Below are 20,212 nucleotides of genomic sequence, written 5' to 3' on the forward strand. Positions count from 1 at the left end.
TATTAATATCATCATCAGCTTACAAATAATATAATTAGAATTATAGTTTTTGCACGATTTCTCCATATACATACTACATATATAGTATAGCCGGGAATTTAAATTAAGTAAATCTACAAATACAAAATTTCTTCAACAAATTTCGAGCCCCAAAATGAAAATGTTGTCTACGTTTTGTCGCCGTTTTTCCATGGTTACAGATACTTATATCTGCGATGGGGTAGCGAACGATTTTTCCTATGTCAATTTTACGCCCCGTAAGGTGGCGGGCAACAAAGGGTTGATTTTTCTTCCCCCTTAATGTCTACGCGGATGTTTTCGATAACACGCGATGTTTTTTATATAATATACAATTTAAAATTGATCAAATATTTACACATAATTAATAACAAATAAAAGTTTGTTTACACAAAATGCAATTTAACAACGGAAAGCGAAACGTGACAACGAAATAAAATACAAAAAAGTAATAGGAAGAGAGCGCACATAAAGCTTTATATAATATCGATAGTTATCGATATGTACGATACGATATACTTAGGTAACTAATTTGCTGCGATTACATATAGAACATTCGTCACTATAATTAAGTTTGTTTTTTATTATTTGTTTGTTTTTTTTTGTTTTTGGTCAAAGCTTTAAGTTTGAAAAAAAAACATACAGATAAATATATAATATATTATTATTGTGTGCATTTGTTGTTTTTTGTATTTGTTTTGGAGTTGTCGCTTCGATTTGAATTTATGTACAAAGTTCGTGCTGCAATTGAACGTAACTAATACCGAAAAGTATCTACAAGATATTTATAAGTATCTATAGGTAGGTATATAAATGTGTATATATATTTGTATATAATCATCTTGCTGTTGTTTTCTCATTTGTTGTGGTTGTTGTTGTTGCTGTTGTCGTTTGTATCTTTATGCTCGACACGCTCAGCTCAAACGGCGCAAATCGTTAAAATTTTATCGCCTCAACGAACGTGCGTGTGCCGCTCTTCGACTTGTGTGTTGGGTGTACTTCTCTATGTTTGTATGTGTGTGTGTTGGCTACTGTTCACACACCACCACCAAAAAAACCAAAACAAAATACAACTAAAAATCTAAAATCCAAAAAACGAACTCGACTCGCATCGCGTCGCGTCTCATTTCATCAACAACAACCTGCGCCAAGTGCGCGTTTCACACTTGGACACACTTCCGATTAACTCACAACTCGCAGTTCGTACGATTCACAACTCTCCATTCACCACTCAGCATTCAGTATTCACAATTCACAACACTCATTATATTCATCATAATTTATGCATTCCTTATGCGATTTGAGTTCATAATGTTATCAGCTCTGTTGGCCTCTTCTTCAACAAATACCCTGCTAAAGACCTGCTTCCGAAACGGGTAGTTACAGCTGCTAATCTGCTTTCAAATATAACATTCTCAGCGACTGAGATTTTAGCTATGATATTGCACTTGAATAGGGTAATAAACTGTATGGATGATAATGATGGATAGAAGAGATCTTATAACATTTGAAATCTCAAAATGTTTTATTTTAAAAAGTTTGGTTTTGTCTTTTTTATATTGTCAAGCCATCATTTAATATTCCCTGTTTTGTTAAAAAAAAACTTGATCTGGTTGTTTTCGTAATTCAGAAGCTCGTCTGTTTTTATGGCTCTTAAAACTTTCTAGCTTTACAACTTGTTTAACATGGAACTTTTAAGGTTTTTGTTTTCTATGATCTATCCCAATCTCTTGAAAGCCTTTATTAACTGTTGAAATGATTAATGAAAATTTCCATTCACCAGTTAAACGTACATCTTTCTAATACCCTAGAAATTTCATTCAATTCTTTAATATTTCCCGCATATCGAAACTGTTTTGTTTAAACTGATACTTCTTTCCATTATACTCAAACTTTACATTTCAAATAGCGTAATTTCGATTTCGATTATAAGGCTTCACTTTAGAGTGCTGTGACGGTCTGTTTCTGATAAAGTTTTATCTTTATGATACCCTGGCTTGTGACGTCTGATTGGCGTAGTAGCGTCAGACATATAGATTCAGCTCATATAGATTTTAAAATTGATAAGACTTTTGCTTTTTGTGATACCCTAGCAAATGACAAAGAAATGAGAGCGTTAAAATTTGGTTGTCTACGTCTATCGTTATAAAAGTTTTAAAAATTTAACTTCAAAATATATGAAACATTCAAGATATTTTAAGATAGTAAACAGATTTCATTGAGAATGACTTTTCTATAACAAGTTTCAGTTTTTTTTTTTTTATCAAATATTGAATTTTTTTACATCGTATTTAAAGCAAATGAATTAGTTAAAGTTTTTATAATATTAACTAATTTATTTGCTTAAATATAAAGTCAAAAATTCACTAATAGGGTATCTAAAAGTCGTGATATCTTGAGAACTGAGCGTCTACTGAATGCGTCAGTTGAAGAGGAGTTTGTCGAACTGTTTTTCGCGCAGTGTAATCAAGTAAAAACTTTATCCAATGCATTTTCTTTAAATATATTGTAGGAAATTTACTAATAGGGTATCTAAAAGTCGTGATATTTTGAGAAGTGAGCGTCTATTGAATGCGACAGTTGAGAAGGCGTTTTGTTGAGATGTTTTTCGCGCAGTGTAATCAAGTAAAATATTTATCTCATTCTTTTTCTTTAAATATAATGTAAGAAATTCACTAATCTAAAAGTCGGCATATTTTGAGTAGAGAGCGTCTACTGTATGCGACGGTTGAGGAGAAGTTTGTCGAACTCTTTTTCGCGCAGTGTAATCGACACGTACTACGAGTTGGCGATTCAACGTGTGTGTGATTGTTGTTTAGCTGTTGTTGTTAATGTTGTTGCTGTATTTGTTATTTGCTGATATTTTATAATTAATTTTCGTTCGCATTTTTGCTATGCCAAACAGCAACAACAACAACAGCAGCAATAACGACAACAACAGACGTCGCTGCTGTGCTTATTTTATTTATATTTTCGCATTTTTTGTGTCAGCTTTTTTTTCTCTGTGTTGTTGTTGTTGCTGTTGTTGTTCGTCGCTTAGCAGACATATTTCCATTACGTTTTTAATTTATTTCGACGCGTACTAATTCCAGCGCAAATATTTGCACAATTATTTGCATCTGTGCGCGAATTTTGTATCTGTATCTGAGAGCACAAGTTCACAAGTATACGTCGAGTATCTTGTGTCTTATTGCAGCTGTATCTGGTATAAGCTAGCTTTTAGGTGCGAATCATTTGTATATTGCTTTCTAATGAAGGTATTTATGTTCACCGTGGTTCACCGCTCTCGACGCTCCCCTTACCGCCACCTTTTTGTGTGCTAATTGATGAGCTGGAAACCTGGGAGCTGCTCCTACAACTGGAAGGCGTTTTGCAGACGTTATCAATTGGCATTCTGGTTGCTGCTGCTTTGCAGACTCTCCAGTGGCGCCACCAGATACATTTGCGAGCCGCACATCCAAAGGAACGCTGCAAATGAAAAGAAAAATATGCAATTTAAGACAAAATCGTTAAATTTCAGAGGTGCTACATCTTAAAAACTATATTAAGCATTTTAATTTGAGAGGCTCTTAAAATAACAATTCAAACATATTTATTCTACTTGAACATCTTAAAACATATTTTATGTCTTCAATGCAGGTAAAACGACGAATTTAATTGAATATATGTACGGACAGAGAGGCTGATGGTAAAAACTATGAAAGTTTGTATTGGAAAATGTATAATGTTTATTTTTTCATCAAAAACTTGTTAAATTTAAAAGAATTTAGTTTTTCTTGTATTCAAAACTTTAATAAAATATATATTATATCCTGAACAATGTATTTTATTTGGCAAATGTACGGCCAGGAAGGCTGGCGATAAATACAATGCAAAATTGCTTTGAATATTGACGTGAAAATTAAAAAATTAATTAAATTACATCAGAATTCTTTAAAGAATTTCCTCATAGAACATATTTTGTATGCTCAACTCTTATATAAGAAGAAGAAGAATCAAAGGTACGGTCAGAGAGGCTGACGAATAAAGCAAAGTAAATTCGACTTGGATATAGATTTTAAAATTAAAAAAAAATTTATTTTACTTTCATCTACCTTTAGAAAATATATCACATATACATATGTTTAGCTCGTATATAATACAAGACGGATAAATTTATTCAGACGAACGTACGGATAGAGAGTCTGGCGTACTTGGACTTACTTTTAATTTATTTAAACTTATTTAACCTACTTTCATCTTCTTATACAAAATATATACATATTTTAATATGTTGAGCTCTTATATAATAATAGACAAGATAAATTTAATCAGCCGAAGGTACAGACAGACAGGCAGACCGATAAAACAACGCAAGTTTGTCTCAAATATTGATTTTTGCAAATAATATATAATATCTATAATGTAGTCACATTAAAGCAACAAAATATGCCCTCATATGTTGGCAATATAGGCGTGGCTTTCCAAATTTCGAGCCAAATTTGTGTGTATATAACTTTCAGAAAGCCACATGCCAAATTAGGAGTTTCTAGCTCTCATAGTTGCTGACATCGAAGTGTTTTTACAGACGGACGGACAGACAGACAGACGGACAGAATGAATTAAATCAACTTTATAGAGTACACAAATCCCATACAATAAGCTGCACAGCGAAACGTGGCAAGACTAATGAAAATTGTTATTCATGGATGAAAATACGAAATGATGTAATGGCCAAGAGAATGAGAAAATGAGCGAATGACCGGCGCTAGAGAGACACACGAGAGACGCAATCAGGGCAGAGAAATAGAGAAACGAAGAGACTGCTGCTGCTGCTGTTCATTAAAAATAAAAAAAAGGCCAGCGAAATACTGCATAAAAAGTTCCGAGTTGTTATTGTTGTTGTTGTTATAACGGCAAAAATAAAGCAGTGCTCGCTGAGGAATGAATGACCGACCCAACGAACCACCAAATGAACGAGAAAGGCCAGAGAGAGGGAGAGCGAGAGTAAACAAGTGAATGAAATGAAAGAGCGAGAGAGAGAGTGAGCGAGTGAGTGAGAGCGGGGACGAAAAAGAGACGAGGGCAGAGGCTAACGTGGAAGACACACGTTGACGAGCAGTGGCCGCTAAATTTGTGTATAATGACTACTTGAGAAAAGCCAAAGAGGAGGAAAAAAAAACAACACAACACACAGCAACAACAACAGACAATAACAACAACAACTCAAGCACACACGAAATGTAATTTGTATAATTTGAGTCGCTTTTTTCTTGCTTTGCGTCGTCGACTGTGGGAAACGCGCCAAAAAAAAAAAAAAAACCAAACTAAACATAGAAGTTAAGCAGCAACAAAAACCACGCGCAACTAACAAACAACAAAAAAAAAAAAACGAGAAAAAAATAATATCCATTCAAGTTGGAAGACGACACCAAGTGGATGGATATTGTACTTAAGCTCGCTTCGAGAATTTCACCAATCAAACAATAATTCAAGGCAACTAACAAACTAATGCTGACAAATCGACGATTAAATACCCTTTGAAAATCAACTTTCTATTGTTGTTAATTTAGTGAGATAATAAGATAATAAATATAATTTAATACAATATAACATAATGGGAAAAGTTAACAAAATATAGATTTTCCTGATACAATAAAATTTTATAAGAACTCATGCTGAGTTTATATAGAATTTTAAGTTAATTACTTTTTCACTATTTCGAAACACTTTTCTGTATTCCATCAAACTTGTTGTAAAATAGAAGTAATGAAAATAAAATATAGAATACAGAATACAGAAGACTTTTAAATTCGATGAAATGAAAAATAGATTCAAAGTTCTAAAACAAACAAAAATACCTTATACCGAAAAAAACCTTTTAATACCAAAAACAGTAAACAGTAAATTCTACAAAGTGTTGGTGAACTATTCCGATTGTAAAATCTTCAGAAATATTATATATAATAAGAGATCAAGTGAAAACATTATAATTCAATAATAAGCTATGCGATTGACAAAAGGTAGCATAAAATCTTAGTATAGGAACAAAAATAGCAACAACCCGTAATAAAAATAGTAAAGTTGTAGTAAGATACAATTACAGTAACTGTAATAGATACAACGAATAGTACTGAATTTTGGAATTACTAACACTCCAAAGAATACAAGTATGTAAACTAATCTGATATGAAGTAACTTGCTGTTATAATAATTATATTTTTATCCAATTTGACTATTAGGTAATCACTTGTACAATATAATAATTAACTCGTTTAATAAGCAAGTTATAGATACATAATTCCAATTAAGGGAACTCTAACAGATAACGCAAACAGTTCTAAGCATGTGTACCAACTAATACTATTTTAAATATTATGTATCATATCTTCCACTTAAAACTTATATACATTTCTAGTCTCTAAGAAATACAAAAGAATATCCTAAGTCTTAACTGAATATGAATATTAAGTAAAAAATTGACTCTATAAAAGAATACTTAAATTCGGTGTGCAATTTAGATCCTTCACTTTGCATTCTTCAATTAAGAATTCATCAATTTAATTCTTGAATTGAGAACAGTCCTTATTCGAACTGCAAAGCAATCTTATCGTAGAATAGTAAATCTAGAATTCTATAATTTTGTCTTACTTTAAAATTTATCAATTTTCTTAATTTTAGAATTTTTCCTTTGCTGAATGAATAAGATACAGTTTTTTCAAAGTTTTCTTAAGACAAACATCATATAATTTATATTCTCTAATAAAGGAAAGGTTTTTCAATTGAATTATATTTGTCAGTTAGCCATAAACATATGATATTTGATATTAGATTATTACCAACTGATAACTATCATATAATTGAAGTGACTTAAATTTTAATGAAAATTGAGGTTTTCAATGAGAACTTTTCATCGGTATTATAGGAATAATAATAATAATAATCATATATTTGTGGAGAGACTCACCTTGTGACTAAGCGGAACTTGCCACCGGGACCGGAGTGTCGGTAGCGGAGATTTGAACGGGCGGCTTCGAGAGCGTCTCGCTGCTGACGCTGCCAGCGTTTGTGGTTGCTGTTGCTGTTGCCGTGGGCAGCGCCAAGGGAAGTGTGGCGGGTGTTGTAGGTGTGCTGGCAACAGCAACTGTTGTTGTGGTTGTTGGTGTCGGAGTTGCAGTCGATGTTGCTGTTGCTGCAGTTGCTGTGACTGTTGCTGTCGCTGTTGCCGTGGCATCCGATTTGGTTGCCTTCTCCGATTCGGGAGTTTTGGCAGCGGCAGCAACACTTGCCACACTGGCTGGTGGCGCCTCCTCGGCGAGGGCGGCAGCTTTTGCCTCGGCGCGTATGTTCAAATTGGCAGCAACTTGATCGATGGTTGTTGCCTTTTTCGTGGCACGCGGCGATGTGGCAGCATTGCAATTGTTGTTGTTGTTGTTGTTGTTGCTGCTGTTGTTATTATTGTTGTTGCTGTTGCTGTTAGGGCTAAGCAACATTGTGGCTGAGCTCAATTTGGGCTTCTCATCGGCTTTCACAGTCAACGGCTTGGCTGCTGCAATTGTTGTAGTCGATGTTGTTGATGTGTTGCTGCTGCTGCTGCTGTTGCTAGTCAAGAGCGTGGCCTGATTGCGAAAGGCCAACGCCGATGGATTGGGTATGCTGCGCACTGAGGCATTCTGTGGTCGCACCACCGCATTCTTTGGCTTATTCTCGTAGATGTTGCTGTTGCTTGCAGTATTGCTGTTGCTGCTGCTGTTGTTAGCAGTAGTAGTAGTGTTGTTGTTGTTGTTGCCAGCCTTTATCGAGATCTTTTCGCGCGCTGTTGCCGACTCGGAGAGCATATGCAGATTCTGTAGATCATCGCCAGCAGCCGAAGCAGCCGAAGCAACTGAAGCAACAACATTGCTGCAATTGCTGTTGGCGGAAATGTTTTGCTTGATTTTATTCAGCGCAGCCTCCAGACTGTTGCTGCTGCTGTTGCTGTTGCCCACGGGTGGCGACGTGGGCGCCAATTTGGTGCTGTTGCGTCCTGTGCCCTGAGCTGATAAATCAAGTATGTCGGCATCCTTGGTCGTTGCTGTGGTTGTTGTTGAGCTTGTTGCTGCTGCCGCTGTTGTTGCTGTTGTTGTTGTTGGTGGCCGAAAATCACGCAAACTCGTTTTCGACTTGTCCAGCAAAGCAGCAGCAGCAGCAGCAGCAGCCGCTGTGCCATTGGCTTTGCTTCCAGTCGAAGTCAAAGTTGTTGCTGCTCCCGCTGCGGCAACTGTTGCGGATTTCTTTGAATTAAGCTCGGCTTTGGCTGCTGCTGTTGCTGTTGCTGACTTTGATGGAAACGAGACTGGAACGGTGTTGCGCAGATTTATTAATGCAGGCGGCGATGTGCGATAAGCAGCATTGTTGCTGTTGCCGAGATTGTTGCTGTGGTTGTTGCCTCGTTGCGCACTCAGCGCAACTGACAACGGCGGCGACTTGACAGTCGCTGGCATCGACATCGACATCGACATCGACATTGGCAACGGCAGCGGCATGGGGAGGGGCAAAGGGAGTGGCAACGGCAACGGCATGGCCACAGCACGTTTCGCTGGCTGCTTCGGTGGTCCCATCAAACGTGCACTGGTTGCTGCCGCCGCAGCGGCTGCTGCTCCAAGTCGCATAATCTCCAACGCTGGCAAATTGCTCAGCGAACTCTCGCCATAGCCATAGCTAAGGTTGCTCCCAGCTGCAGTTGGTCTTGGAGCTTGTGTTGCTGCTGCTGCTGCTGCTTTGGCTGCTGTTGCATTTGCCATGGTTGCTCGCGGTTGTGTGTTGCGTGGTCGCGGCGTTATTGTCACCGAACCGCTGGGCGGCAAATTCAAGCTGGAGAGCATCGGCATACTGGTTGGCTTGGCCAACTCCGGACCGTAGAGACGCAGCTGAGCGCTCGCTTGTTGCTTCAGCTTGGCTGCTGCGGCAGCATACTTGACACCCACTTGCTGTTGTTGCTGCTGTTGCTGTTGCTGATAGTCGAGACGCGGATGCTTGGCCAAGCTAGAAGCTGGAGCGGATTCATCCAGCGAGAGCGAACGCTTTGGCTGCTTGTTGGCTGCACTCGCTATGGAACTGGGCGTGGAAAGATATCGCAGCATTTGATGCGGCGCCTGACGCAGCGGCGCTTGTGGCACGGCAAAGTGCGGCGCAGGCTGTGGCAAGGGCGTCAAAGTGGGTTGCCTTTTGTTGTTGTTATTGTTATTGGTTGGTGTTGGTGTGGGTTTCAGTTGCTTGGGAGCGGGCACAAGCTTCGATTTGGTTGTGGCTGCTGTCAGAGTGTTTGCTGCTGTTGTAGCCGTAGTGGTTGCTGCTGCTAGAGGTGGTGTTGCTGCCTTGGGCAGCGGACTGCCAGCGGGTGAAAAGCTTTTGAACAAACTCGGCGGCAAAGGCGGCGATGCAGGCAACTGAGGCTTCTCCACTGAAGTTGTCATCGAAGTTGTTCCCGAAGTTATTCCCGAAGTTGTCATCGAAGTTGTCATCGAAGTTGTCATCGAAGTTATCCCCGAAGTTGTCATCGACGTCGACATCGAAGTTGTCCCCGAAGTCGTCGCCATCAGGTTGCTGATGCTGCGCGATTCTTCTCCTAAAGTGCGATTCAAATCGTTGGCTTTCTGCAGCGCATTCAACTCGCCGCCAGCCAACGAATGCGAACGCTTGAGATCGAGCTTGTGCGCCTTGTGATTATGCGGTGTTGTTGTGATTTTCATTTTCATTTTTCCATCGGTTTGTGAACTGATTTCCGCATGCAACTTTTTGCGTTTGCCATTCGCATCCTTTGGCTCCTTGGAGTGCTTCTTTTTGCGCTTGCGATGCGACGACGATGACGTCGAGTTCGTCGAGGATGAAGTTGAGGTTGAGGTTGAGGCATCCGCGGTGCCATTGGAGCCATTGGTGGATGAGGAACACGAGGACATGGGCGAGGCATTCGGACTGTACTTCAAAGCATCGCTTGCACCAGGTGTTGCTGGCTGTTCAATGGGTTTGAGGCCAATGTTCTTGGCATACGTTTCCAAATCCAATTGATTATGTTGCCCGGCATCCTCGAGACGTGCATCCGCTGACTTGGGCAGCGTCAGTTTCGCCTTCATGCTGTTCAGCTCGATCTTGAGCTTGGGCAAATTGCGCACAGCTGCATTCGAGGACTTTTTGTTGGCCGTCTTCAGCTCGAAACCTTCCTCATCCGCATAGGCAGCAGATTTACTCAACTGCGATTGCGGTATGCTCACCACAATGTTCATATTGGACACACCCAGGCTAGACTGTTCCTCCGGTTCCGGTTCGCTCTTCACGCGCAACAACGGAGCCGCCGTGGGTGCAACACCGTAATCACTGTACCGCATATCGTTGCTGCGCAAGCTCTTGAAGTTGCTCACAGCCTGAGAGGCATCTTCATTGGATTCATTTGCCGTCTGACTCAATGGTGTTCGCTTGTTGCCCTTGCTGACCTTTGAGTTGGATTTGGCGCGCGTTTTACTCGCGGGCGCTGCATGTGGGCGAGGGGGGATTATTCGGTTGCGTTTCCAGCTCATCGGCAAAGGTCACGGACTTGGCACTCTTTGTTGTTGTTGTTGCTGTTGTTGTGGTTGTCACCACAGCAGCAGCAGCAGCGGGTCTTGACTCAATATCCTGATTAACCTTTGACAAATTGTTTTCATCGTTTTTTATGCACTCGTTCTCATAGAGCAGTATCCTGTACTGAAAGGACATCGGCGCATGCTGCACAAGGGGAGAGGGGGAAAAGAAGAGAGCAAAACAAGGGAACGATTGTAGAATTGACCTTAAACGAACGACACAATTGGATTTGCCAGTCGAATTGCGTTTCCATACTTATAGATAGCAAGTAAGAACGCTACAGTCGAGTGTGCTCGACTTTGAGATACCCGCTACCCATTTTGAATAAATGCAAAATATTGAGATATTGTTCTTTAAATATGCCAAAAATAGACCGCCAAAATACTAAACAAATATATCAAGTGATATATGTATATGGTATATTAGTATAGTATGAAATCAAAATATACCAAATAACTCAGAATACACCAAACTGTTAGCTAAAACAACTATTAGTTTTAGTAAATAGTCGTTTTTGCCTATACAATATATTCTTTAATAACTTCCATTATTTTTATCTAATCGCAATCAAATTTTCAAAAACCACAAGTTCTATAACTATTATTGTATATACCGAAACTCGAGACTCTAGCTTTAAAATTACGCTTTTTATGCGAGTTTTATTAATTTGTGGGGCCGGAAGTGGGCGTGGCAAAAATTTGAAACAAACATGATCTGCCTGCAAACATAACATATGCTGTTGAATAAAAATTAAAGCTTTATCTCTTATAATCTCTGAGATCTAGGTATTCATACGGACAGACAGACAGACAGACAGACGGACAAACAAACAGACAGTCAGACAGACATTGCAATATCATCTCGGCTGTTGACGCTGATCAAGAATATATACATATATATATATGCATACATTTCCTGCCAGCACAAAATTAGAATACCCTTCTACCCTTTGGGTAGTGGGTATAAAAACTAGTTGATGAAACTCACCCGATCCCAGTGGTAGCAATAGCCAATGTCCATTAACGTCAAGCTTGGCTGCAGCACCTCATCCTCATAGGTGACCTCGACCTCGACTTGTTTGTTCTGCGCATCGATGTCGTATTTGGAGCAGAGAAACTGCTTCAGATGCGCAATCCGCAGACCAGCGGGACACTGAAGATAGCAGACGGGCGGCTTATCCGATGCCCTGCAGTGTTTCAGCATTGCTGGATGATATTCTAGGGATAAACTGCGGGAGAAACGAGAAGCGAGAAAGAAAAGTTAAATATAAACGCAAAGAGAAGCCGGAAGGAAATTAAAAAAAAGTCTGTAAAAGTATGTGTAGATTATTAAACAAGACAAGAAACATGTCTAAGACTTATTATACAATAAGAAAATTTAGGTTTGAAAAAGAATAAAGAATACAACTCTTAAATTTAAGACATTTTCAAGTAGGCAACAGTGCGTTATTATTCTAAAAATATACCAAAATACTAAACATAACATACTGAAACATATGTAGCGAGGGCTAGGTTTGGTATATTTATATAACATCACATTCAAAATATACCATATAGTGCTATAAAAAAACAAGATTGTCAATCAAAGCTATTAAGACCCGTAGGAAGTAGTCTACTATAGTTTTTAAAATCTGAGATCTGTTAACGTTGATCAAGAATGTAAATACTTCAAAGGGTCGGAGATGTCTTTTTCTGCATACATTTCTTGCAGGCAGAAAGTTATAATACTAATCTGGGCTGTGGTTATATATATTTTAAGGAAAGACATTTATCTTAAAAAACAGCAGCTAACAAAAGTTCTATGGTATTTATAAGTCAAAGGGATACTTTAAAAAGGGAAAAACTTGTGGTTTTGAATTCCATGTTCATTCTTACCATTTTTACAAAATTAGACTAAAAATGTTAGAATATAGCGAAGCATATTTCGTTTCCCACTACAAGCCATCTTATTTCAATAATATAATAAAGAATTATTCTAGAATTGTGCTCGAATTTTCAAAATGTATTTTGTGTGTTACATTTTGAATTGTTTAGAGCTTGATTCAAAAGGTATGTATTTCTTCGTTGAAGAACGTTTTTTTCTCTGTGTATTTTATATTTCTGAAAGCCCATAGTTAATCACAGAACCCTACAGTATTATTATTATGAAAATAGTTAGTTGGAAATTTGAGCACCCAAGTAATGCGCAGTGCCAGTTCAATTAGGCTGATGAAGTTAAGAGAATGTTGACGGAAATTGCTATAAATATATAGTATAGCTGATGAGGAAAACATTTTGCTTTTGAGGGTTGAATAGTGAACGAACTCTGAAGATAAAAGCAGTGGAAATTGTACATTCTGTTCTGTTTGTTGAGTTTAATTAAAGTGACGAGTCGAGGGATGAACAAAGCCGAAACTGGGAAAGTTTCTAATCAAAATTCTTAGTGACTGAAAATGTTTACTCTTTGAAAAGAGAAAATAAAAAAGATTTTTTATAATTTCTAAACAATGCGAAGTTTGTTCTCAGTAAAAGTGGAACTGAGGAATTCCTTCCGAAAAACATAAAGTTATTAATCCTAAGGAAAACTTAAGGAAACACCTAAAAAAAACTATTTGACCTTAATTATAAAATCGAAAACAAAATTAAGAATAAGTATCTAAAACAAATAAATTATAGGAAGTAGTAAAAAAAAGTCTACAAAATTTATAAGTAGCAAAAAATACAACAACATTTATAAGATTACAAAATTGATCTAATTATTTTCAATATAAAGAAGTTATTATATCAAAGTAATTATAGACTCACCTTATAGGCTCTGTTGGCGTAAAGAACTCCTGTTCCTTTTCGGCTTGCAGCACATCGTCAAGGTCGGAATCGAGGTCCTTGTGCTGTTCCTCGAACTCAACGAGTCGCTCGCACTCACGCTGATAGAGTCCAGGAACCATTTTATAGATGAGGGCACGCAATGTGTCATCGGATCTGCAACGAATAGGCGATGAACTCATGAGTAATGCATGAAGTGGAATGATTGAGAAGAGTAGCTAAGATGCTGAGGGGAAATATGAAGAGATCTCTTTTATAGCACCTACCTTAGGTTATCCTCATTGATCTGTTTGCCGCCGCTGGCCTTGCACTGGGGACAGTAAACATCGCGCAGCAAATGCTTCAAAATGCAGCTGCGGCAATCTGAAAGCACAATTCAAGTTCGAATTCAAGTTGAAGTTGAAGTTGATGCTGAAGTTGGAACTGAAGTGGCGTCCCAAGTGGTTTTGAGCTGGACTTACATGTGTGATAGCAATAATCCACTGTGGTGGGGTCTATCATATAGCCCAGGCAGATGCGACAGCTCAACTGTTCATTGAAGTCGCCCATCTGTCGACGATTTGCGACTGTTTTCTCCATCTTGGTGTGCATTTTAAGCTTTTATTTCTTTGTATTAGCCTCTGTTAATTTGAACTGAATTTGTTTCAAACGAATGCCATGTCCTGTGAAAGGATAGCGAAAGGAAAGAGATTGGGGCTTAGCTATGGAAACGAAACTGTAAAGTAAAGTCAATTTAAAGAAGCTTAACTAACTGAGATCACAAAGTTATAAAACAAGGCAACAATCTGTTGAGATACACGATAAACTAATTTGGCCAATGGAATGAACATAATAGGGAGTAACACTTCTAACAGAAAGTCGTGTCATTAAAGCAGGTATAACACGGTTATCGATAAATCATTGCGATGCTAAAGAAGTGCGATTCTTAAGTTGACGCTTTATAAAGTTTCATAGCATTTCTATCGTTAATAAAAACAAAGCAAGTTCAGCTACTTTTTCGGTCAAAGTAAATTCAGGTGTAAGTCTATCACTTTTTTTTTGATATTCTTTGTATTTTTTACAAATATATATATATATTAAATGATACTCATTCGAATTTATATGAAAATGAACTTGACTTTTCGGTTATATTAGTGTTCAGTAATTAAGATACATATGTGAAATGCATTTGGTTCACAAACTTTTTGAGCCACAAAAGTTGATTGGAGTTGACCAGAAGTTTCAATGTTGGAACATTTTATTCCAAAAACATATTTATTGTTTGTTCGTTTACTTTGCACTATCGTAAAAAAACATTTCCAATTGAAATGCATACAATAAGCCTACTTTATGAATAACTTGTGAGTTGGTCACATTTAAAATTATTATAATGGTTTTTTACTTTAATGTAGAATGTCGAAAAGGGGCGTGGAATAGTACAAAACAAGCGAATATGATAGTAGATCACTATCCTTAAATTTCGTTGATATAGCGTTCATAGTTTCTGAGATCTGATCTTCTTAAGACGCGGACAGACAGACAGACGGCCACTCAATTACTGCTACCGATCAACAGCGTATTAACAGTGTTGAAAAGCTTCACAAACGAGTATTTTAATCATTTTGTGATTGTCACCAACTTAGAATGCCCTTACAACCCACAAATACCAAGTATGGGTAGTAAAAAGCTAACTGTGAGAAAAAACATAAAGCAAAATCCCATCATCAAGCAGACAAGACCATCATCAGCCATCAGCCAAGAGCCAAGAGCCATGAAATATCATTGTGGTCGTCGCTGTCGTCAGAGAGGAGCTTCAAAAACACACAACAAAAGCCGCAGATAGCTCTCGCATATAGCAAAGATTGTATATGTATCTGTAGAGTATCTTTGTATCTCTATCTATGTAGCTGTAGCTGTCGTTGTCGATGTCGTTGTAGGCACAAGACCTCAAAACTTTAGACTAGTAAGTCAGCCATCCATGAATCGGAACAATGCCGAAAACAAAAATACGAATATGAGCATACAAAAAAAGAAGAAGAGGAAGTGGCACAGAGAGAAGAATACAACAACAAAAAATAGAAAAAAAGTAATTCATACGCGCGGGTCAGCTAAAAAAAAGGAAGAGCTCAAAGAGCGAAGACTGAGTTGGGGGGGCTACTCAAAAGCGACGCCCTTCGTGTCACACAGAGGGCACCCTACACAAAGCATACATGCACACACGCACACTAATACACACACACACACACACACACACACATACACTTCACACAGAGGCAACGATTGTGCACTCAACGTGTGTACTTGAATCTAGTTTTAGGTTTTGCCTCGTCGTCGGCGTCGTGCAAACGAATAAAGTACGAAAATTACGCTCTTGTGCCCTACACACACACACACACACATAGAGCAACTCTTTGACTTGCTGTTGATAATAATAATAATGATGATTATTATGTATGTATGTGGGCAACGAGTTGTGGATCAACAGCGGCAGCAGGTTGGAGCGCCGCTTACCACAAGAATCTATGCCACATTCGAAGCGTTGCCAACCATAATGACAACGATGATTATGATGATGATGACGATGATGGCGATGGCGATGACGATGACTGTAACGTTGACGATGAAGAGATTTGTATGAAACAAAGGCTGCAAATGTCATGATGTCAATCTATTATGTACTGTACATTGTCACATGGGATACAAGAGCACAACGATAATAGTTTGTGTGTGTCTCTGACTGTCTGTGTGTGGGCCTGGGAAAGAATTGGAATATAAAGTAGCCGAAGGCGCCATATCCTAACATTTCACTGGCCTTAACAATCTTCAAAAAGTGAATAGAAAAAGTATTTGCATTAAATATTATAGTATGTTTAGTATATTTAAAAACTGAATAGGAAAACTATTTGCTATAAATATTATAGTACTTTTGTAAGTACTCTACTTTCTTGAATGAAAACAAATATTAGCAATTATCCAAAATTTTAAGGATTTTCGATGTAATCTAACCTTTTGATGGAACCTAAAAATTTGTATGCCAAGTTAGAAGAAATATGAAAAATATTCCACCAAAGTAAACATGTATAAAAATATACTCAAATATCTTGCTTATAATCAAAGATGTTTATAGAATATAGTACTGGATTGGAAAGATAAGATCTTCTATACTATAGTAATCATATTCATAGAATTATATTCTTCGTAAAAATAGTATTATTATGGCCACACCTTAGATCTATTTCTGTTCTTAAAATGAGACTCACAAAACATTTAATCATCTTTGTATAATTACAAAAGTAGTAGACACCGAACAGGCGATTGTAATGAATGTAATCCATTTATATGGAACCACAAAATATTGCATCTAAGCTAAAATCACCTTTTTATGGAGAAAAACGTATCAGTTTTCCAATATTTATAGTAATTACCAAATGAAATGAACTGCGAAAAGATCTGGATAGTAAAAAACATCAAAAATATGTATAAATATTTTTAGAACTGTGTAAATTATTACTAATAATCCATAAAGATGTCTACAGATATGTTGAGAGTTCTGATTGACAACTGTGGCTCAAATTTGATATTATTATTATTGTTATATACTGTATATTATAGAGTATTATAGTAAATATAGAGACTATAGTATGGGGTCTAAAAATTAGAGGCTAGGCAATATGGAGTATATAATATAATATAGGGACTGAGATAGATTGAGTTTAAGTTCAACTATAGATCGATTGTGAATATGAAATCAAAGTTCTCAGCTCTGCAACTGCTTTTCAATCTGTGCCGGAATTGGAAAACTTGCAACATTAACAAGCTCTAACTTCTAGCCTGCCGCGCTCGAAAGCAAAGTGTAGGGCAAATAAAAGTCGCCTTGAAGTGCGACGAATAAAGCGAAGTCAAGTCGCATTCAGTTGCTGCCCACTTTTGCCCCGTTTGCCTTTGACATGCTTCGCTTTTGTACGTCGCACACGCTCACGCGAAACTGGCACGAAAGCAGCTGGCAAAAGGGAAGACGAAATAGGCGGCCGAAGTGACAACACAAAAGCAAGACGACGACGACGAAGGCGAAGACGACGACAAAAGCTGCGATGCTGGCAAGCAAAACACAAAAAGCGAGAAGCGAGCAAAGCGAACAAAAACAAAAGCAAAAAAGTGGCAGCAAAACTAAGCCAACATGCAAAGTGGGCGCAAGGATGAGGCGGCAAAGTGAGAGATAGAAAGAGAGAGCGAGAAAAAGATGTAGATTGTAGTTGATGCTGCAGTGGGGAGGAAGACAGTGGGGTGTGTGTGTGTGTGTGGGAGTTGAACAGGGTGGACACTGTAGTTGCTAAAGTGCTCTAGGCAATCTAGAATGAGGATAATGAGGCGAATGTGCAGCCTAAGCAAACAGCGCAATCATTCATCAAGGCGCCCACTGACATCCACGCCCACTTGATGAAAATGTCCCACTGTGCGGGGTTTCGTTGGGTGCCAAAGGATTCAACGGACGAACGAACGAACGAACGTCAATAGACAATGTTGATGACGTCTTCAATGTCGCTGACGTTAAAGTCTCTCATACACACACGCAGACAGTGACGAAATGGCCACAGCTTACAATAAAAAAAATGGAAAGAGGCTTGCCGCGCTCTTATCGCTATCGAAACGAAACAATAATAACAATAACAGCAGCAGCAACAACAACAACTTGCGCCGGCACGAGCGAAGTTTACAAAACCGACCCGCAGGGTGGTTGTTACACACACACACGCACACTTACGTACACTCAGATAGACACGAGACGACACGACACGACACGAAGCGCACGCAACAAGCTTTGCCGAGAGACGAACACACACACACATACACACGCGCAAAGCGAGAAATGTTGTTACATCGAAAAACAAAACTTGGTGAACGAAATACTTTTGCTATAAGCTTGCTTGCGTTGTGTCCACAACAGCAGCCGCTGAAAATACAACTGAAAGCAATGCACGAAATTCAAATGCTACGCTACGTTCGTAACTATCTATGTGTGTGCGTAAGTATGGGTGTGTGTGTGTGTATTCGTACTCGCACTCGCACTCGTACTCGCCGCGCAATTGAGGCGAAACGAGCGCACGACGGCACAACGAAGCAGAGACGACACAAATTTGTATCTATTCGCCGCAATAAACTGTGAGAGAGAGCCAACGCTGCTTCGCCTGACCGCCCCAGTGGGTTGCTTTGATGTTTCTGTGTGAGTGTGTGTGTGTGTTTGGGGAGAGCGCACGAGAAAAAAAAGCAAAACAAAACTGGCAAAAGCCAAAACAAAACTTTCTACAATTTTGCGCGCGCGTTTTTCGCCTTTTCGCCGCACAATTTTAGTTTTCGGCTCGCTACGAAATCGCCGCCTGCGTCGAAAATTCCAATACGACGCACACACACCACCGCACGCAGTCACGTGTATGTGTGTGTTTACAAAATTTTCACACACACAACTACCACATCGGCATGGGCATAATTTTTATGTTATATTTTTTTTTCGTTACATTTCGCCGCACTCGCCGCGCAATCAAAAAGCAAAGTGAAATTTTCTTATTAGAAATGTACACAAAACACAGGCGCGCTTTTCCATTACGACGCAAATTGCTGCAAACTATTGCACACGTCTTACAGTTACAGTCGCTTGCCGCCGGTGGCTGCTGCACTGTGGTTTTTCATATCTATTTTGACGCACGCAAAAAAAGCATAAATCGATTCAAAGCAATTGATGGATTTCTCTACTGCTTCTTCTTCTTCTTCTAGTGCTTACTTTATAACACTTGACGACGACACATACACATCAGGCACACCAACACTAATCCATGTGTGTGTTGTTGTTGTGTGCGTATGATTGTGTGTGTGCGCGCTTCTTTCACTTCAGCTGCTGCTGCTGCTGCTCTTATCGATTTCTCATACACGTTTTTATTATCACCGAACAGCCGCAGAGATTTTGTAGCGCTTTTACTCTCTCACTATGGCTATCTCATACACTCACTCGCATTTGCACTCGCACTATCTCTGTCACTCGCTCTGTGGTGTTCAGTGAACGGCGAGTTTGAAAAATTTTTTGTACTTTTCTCCGTCCACAAAGTGCACGGCACGAAAACTGTTCAAAGACTGATTCTGATTAGACCTGCCAACGGCTTCGGCACCGTGGCGCTGTCGCTGTTCGTCGCGTCTGCGCCTGAGAGTTCGTCGCGAGAGCGAGAGCTAGCGCAAGCGAGACAAAGAGACGCGCTGTTGCCGTTTCACGCCATTGCTGTACCGCCCACCCTGCGGCTGTCGTGAGGCTTGATTGGCTGCGAGTGCCATGTTCGGCACGTTCGGCTCCCATGCCCGAACACTTCGTCTCTGCACGAAGTGTGTGCGTTGCGAACGTATGCGATGCACGAAGTGTGTGTACGCGAGTGTGTGCGCTTCGCTGCTGAGCTGCCTTTACCTTTTTTGGGGTGGCTGTGCGTTGCGTTTGCCTTGCTTTGTGCGTGCGTGTGTTTGTGTGTGTGTTGGTGTCTGTTTGTTTGTTTGTATGTGGGTGCTGCTTTTTAATTGAATTCGACTGTCAAATGAGAGATTAACGTCGCTTCAGCATTGACGTTGGCATCGACAGAGAGAGAGAGCGAGAGCGAGAGAGAGGCAAGCGCACAGAGTAGCGCAGGCAGCGCTGTCAACAGTCGAGTGCCAGCTACGTATTGGCCTTGGCGTTTATTTTAATTATCGCGAATTCTCGTTTGGTCGCTGCCACTACACAATGTTGCAGTCGTTGTTGTTGCTGTTGTCCCTCACATTCGCACTCACACTCACTCGCTCTCCCAGTTCGTTGGGCATTTTGTGTA

The 20,212-nt window shown here is 39.3% G+C and overlaps 1 protein-coding gene across 1 annotated transcript; it reads right to left on the bottom strand.

Moving 5' to 3' along the window:
* Positions 1 to 721: 721 nt before the first annotated feature.
* LOC132790536 (protein suppressor 2 of zeste) lies at positions 722 to 19,502 on the bottom strand. The gene is given in 8 exon segments (XM_060799093.1): positions 722 to 3,486; positions 6,965 to 10,508; positions 10,510 to 10,737; positions 11,581 to 11,821; positions 13,377 to 13,550; positions 13,661 to 13,757; positions 13,856 to 14,056; positions 19,150 to 19,502. Coding segments are annotated over 7 exon segments (4,500 nt in total). The 5' UTR covers positions 13,986 to 14,056; positions 19,150 to 19,502; the 3' UTR covers positions 722 to 3,400.
* Between the last annotated feature and the right edge of the window lie 710 nt (positions 19,503 to 20,212).

Source organism: Drosophila nasuta, chromosome 3, assembly GCF_023558535.2.
Source record: "Drosophila nasuta strain 15112-1781.00 chromosome 3, ASM2355853v1, whole genome shotgun sequence".
Taxonomy (NCBI): Eukaryota; Metazoa; Arthropoda; class Insecta; order Diptera; family Drosophilidae; genus Drosophila; species Drosophila nasuta.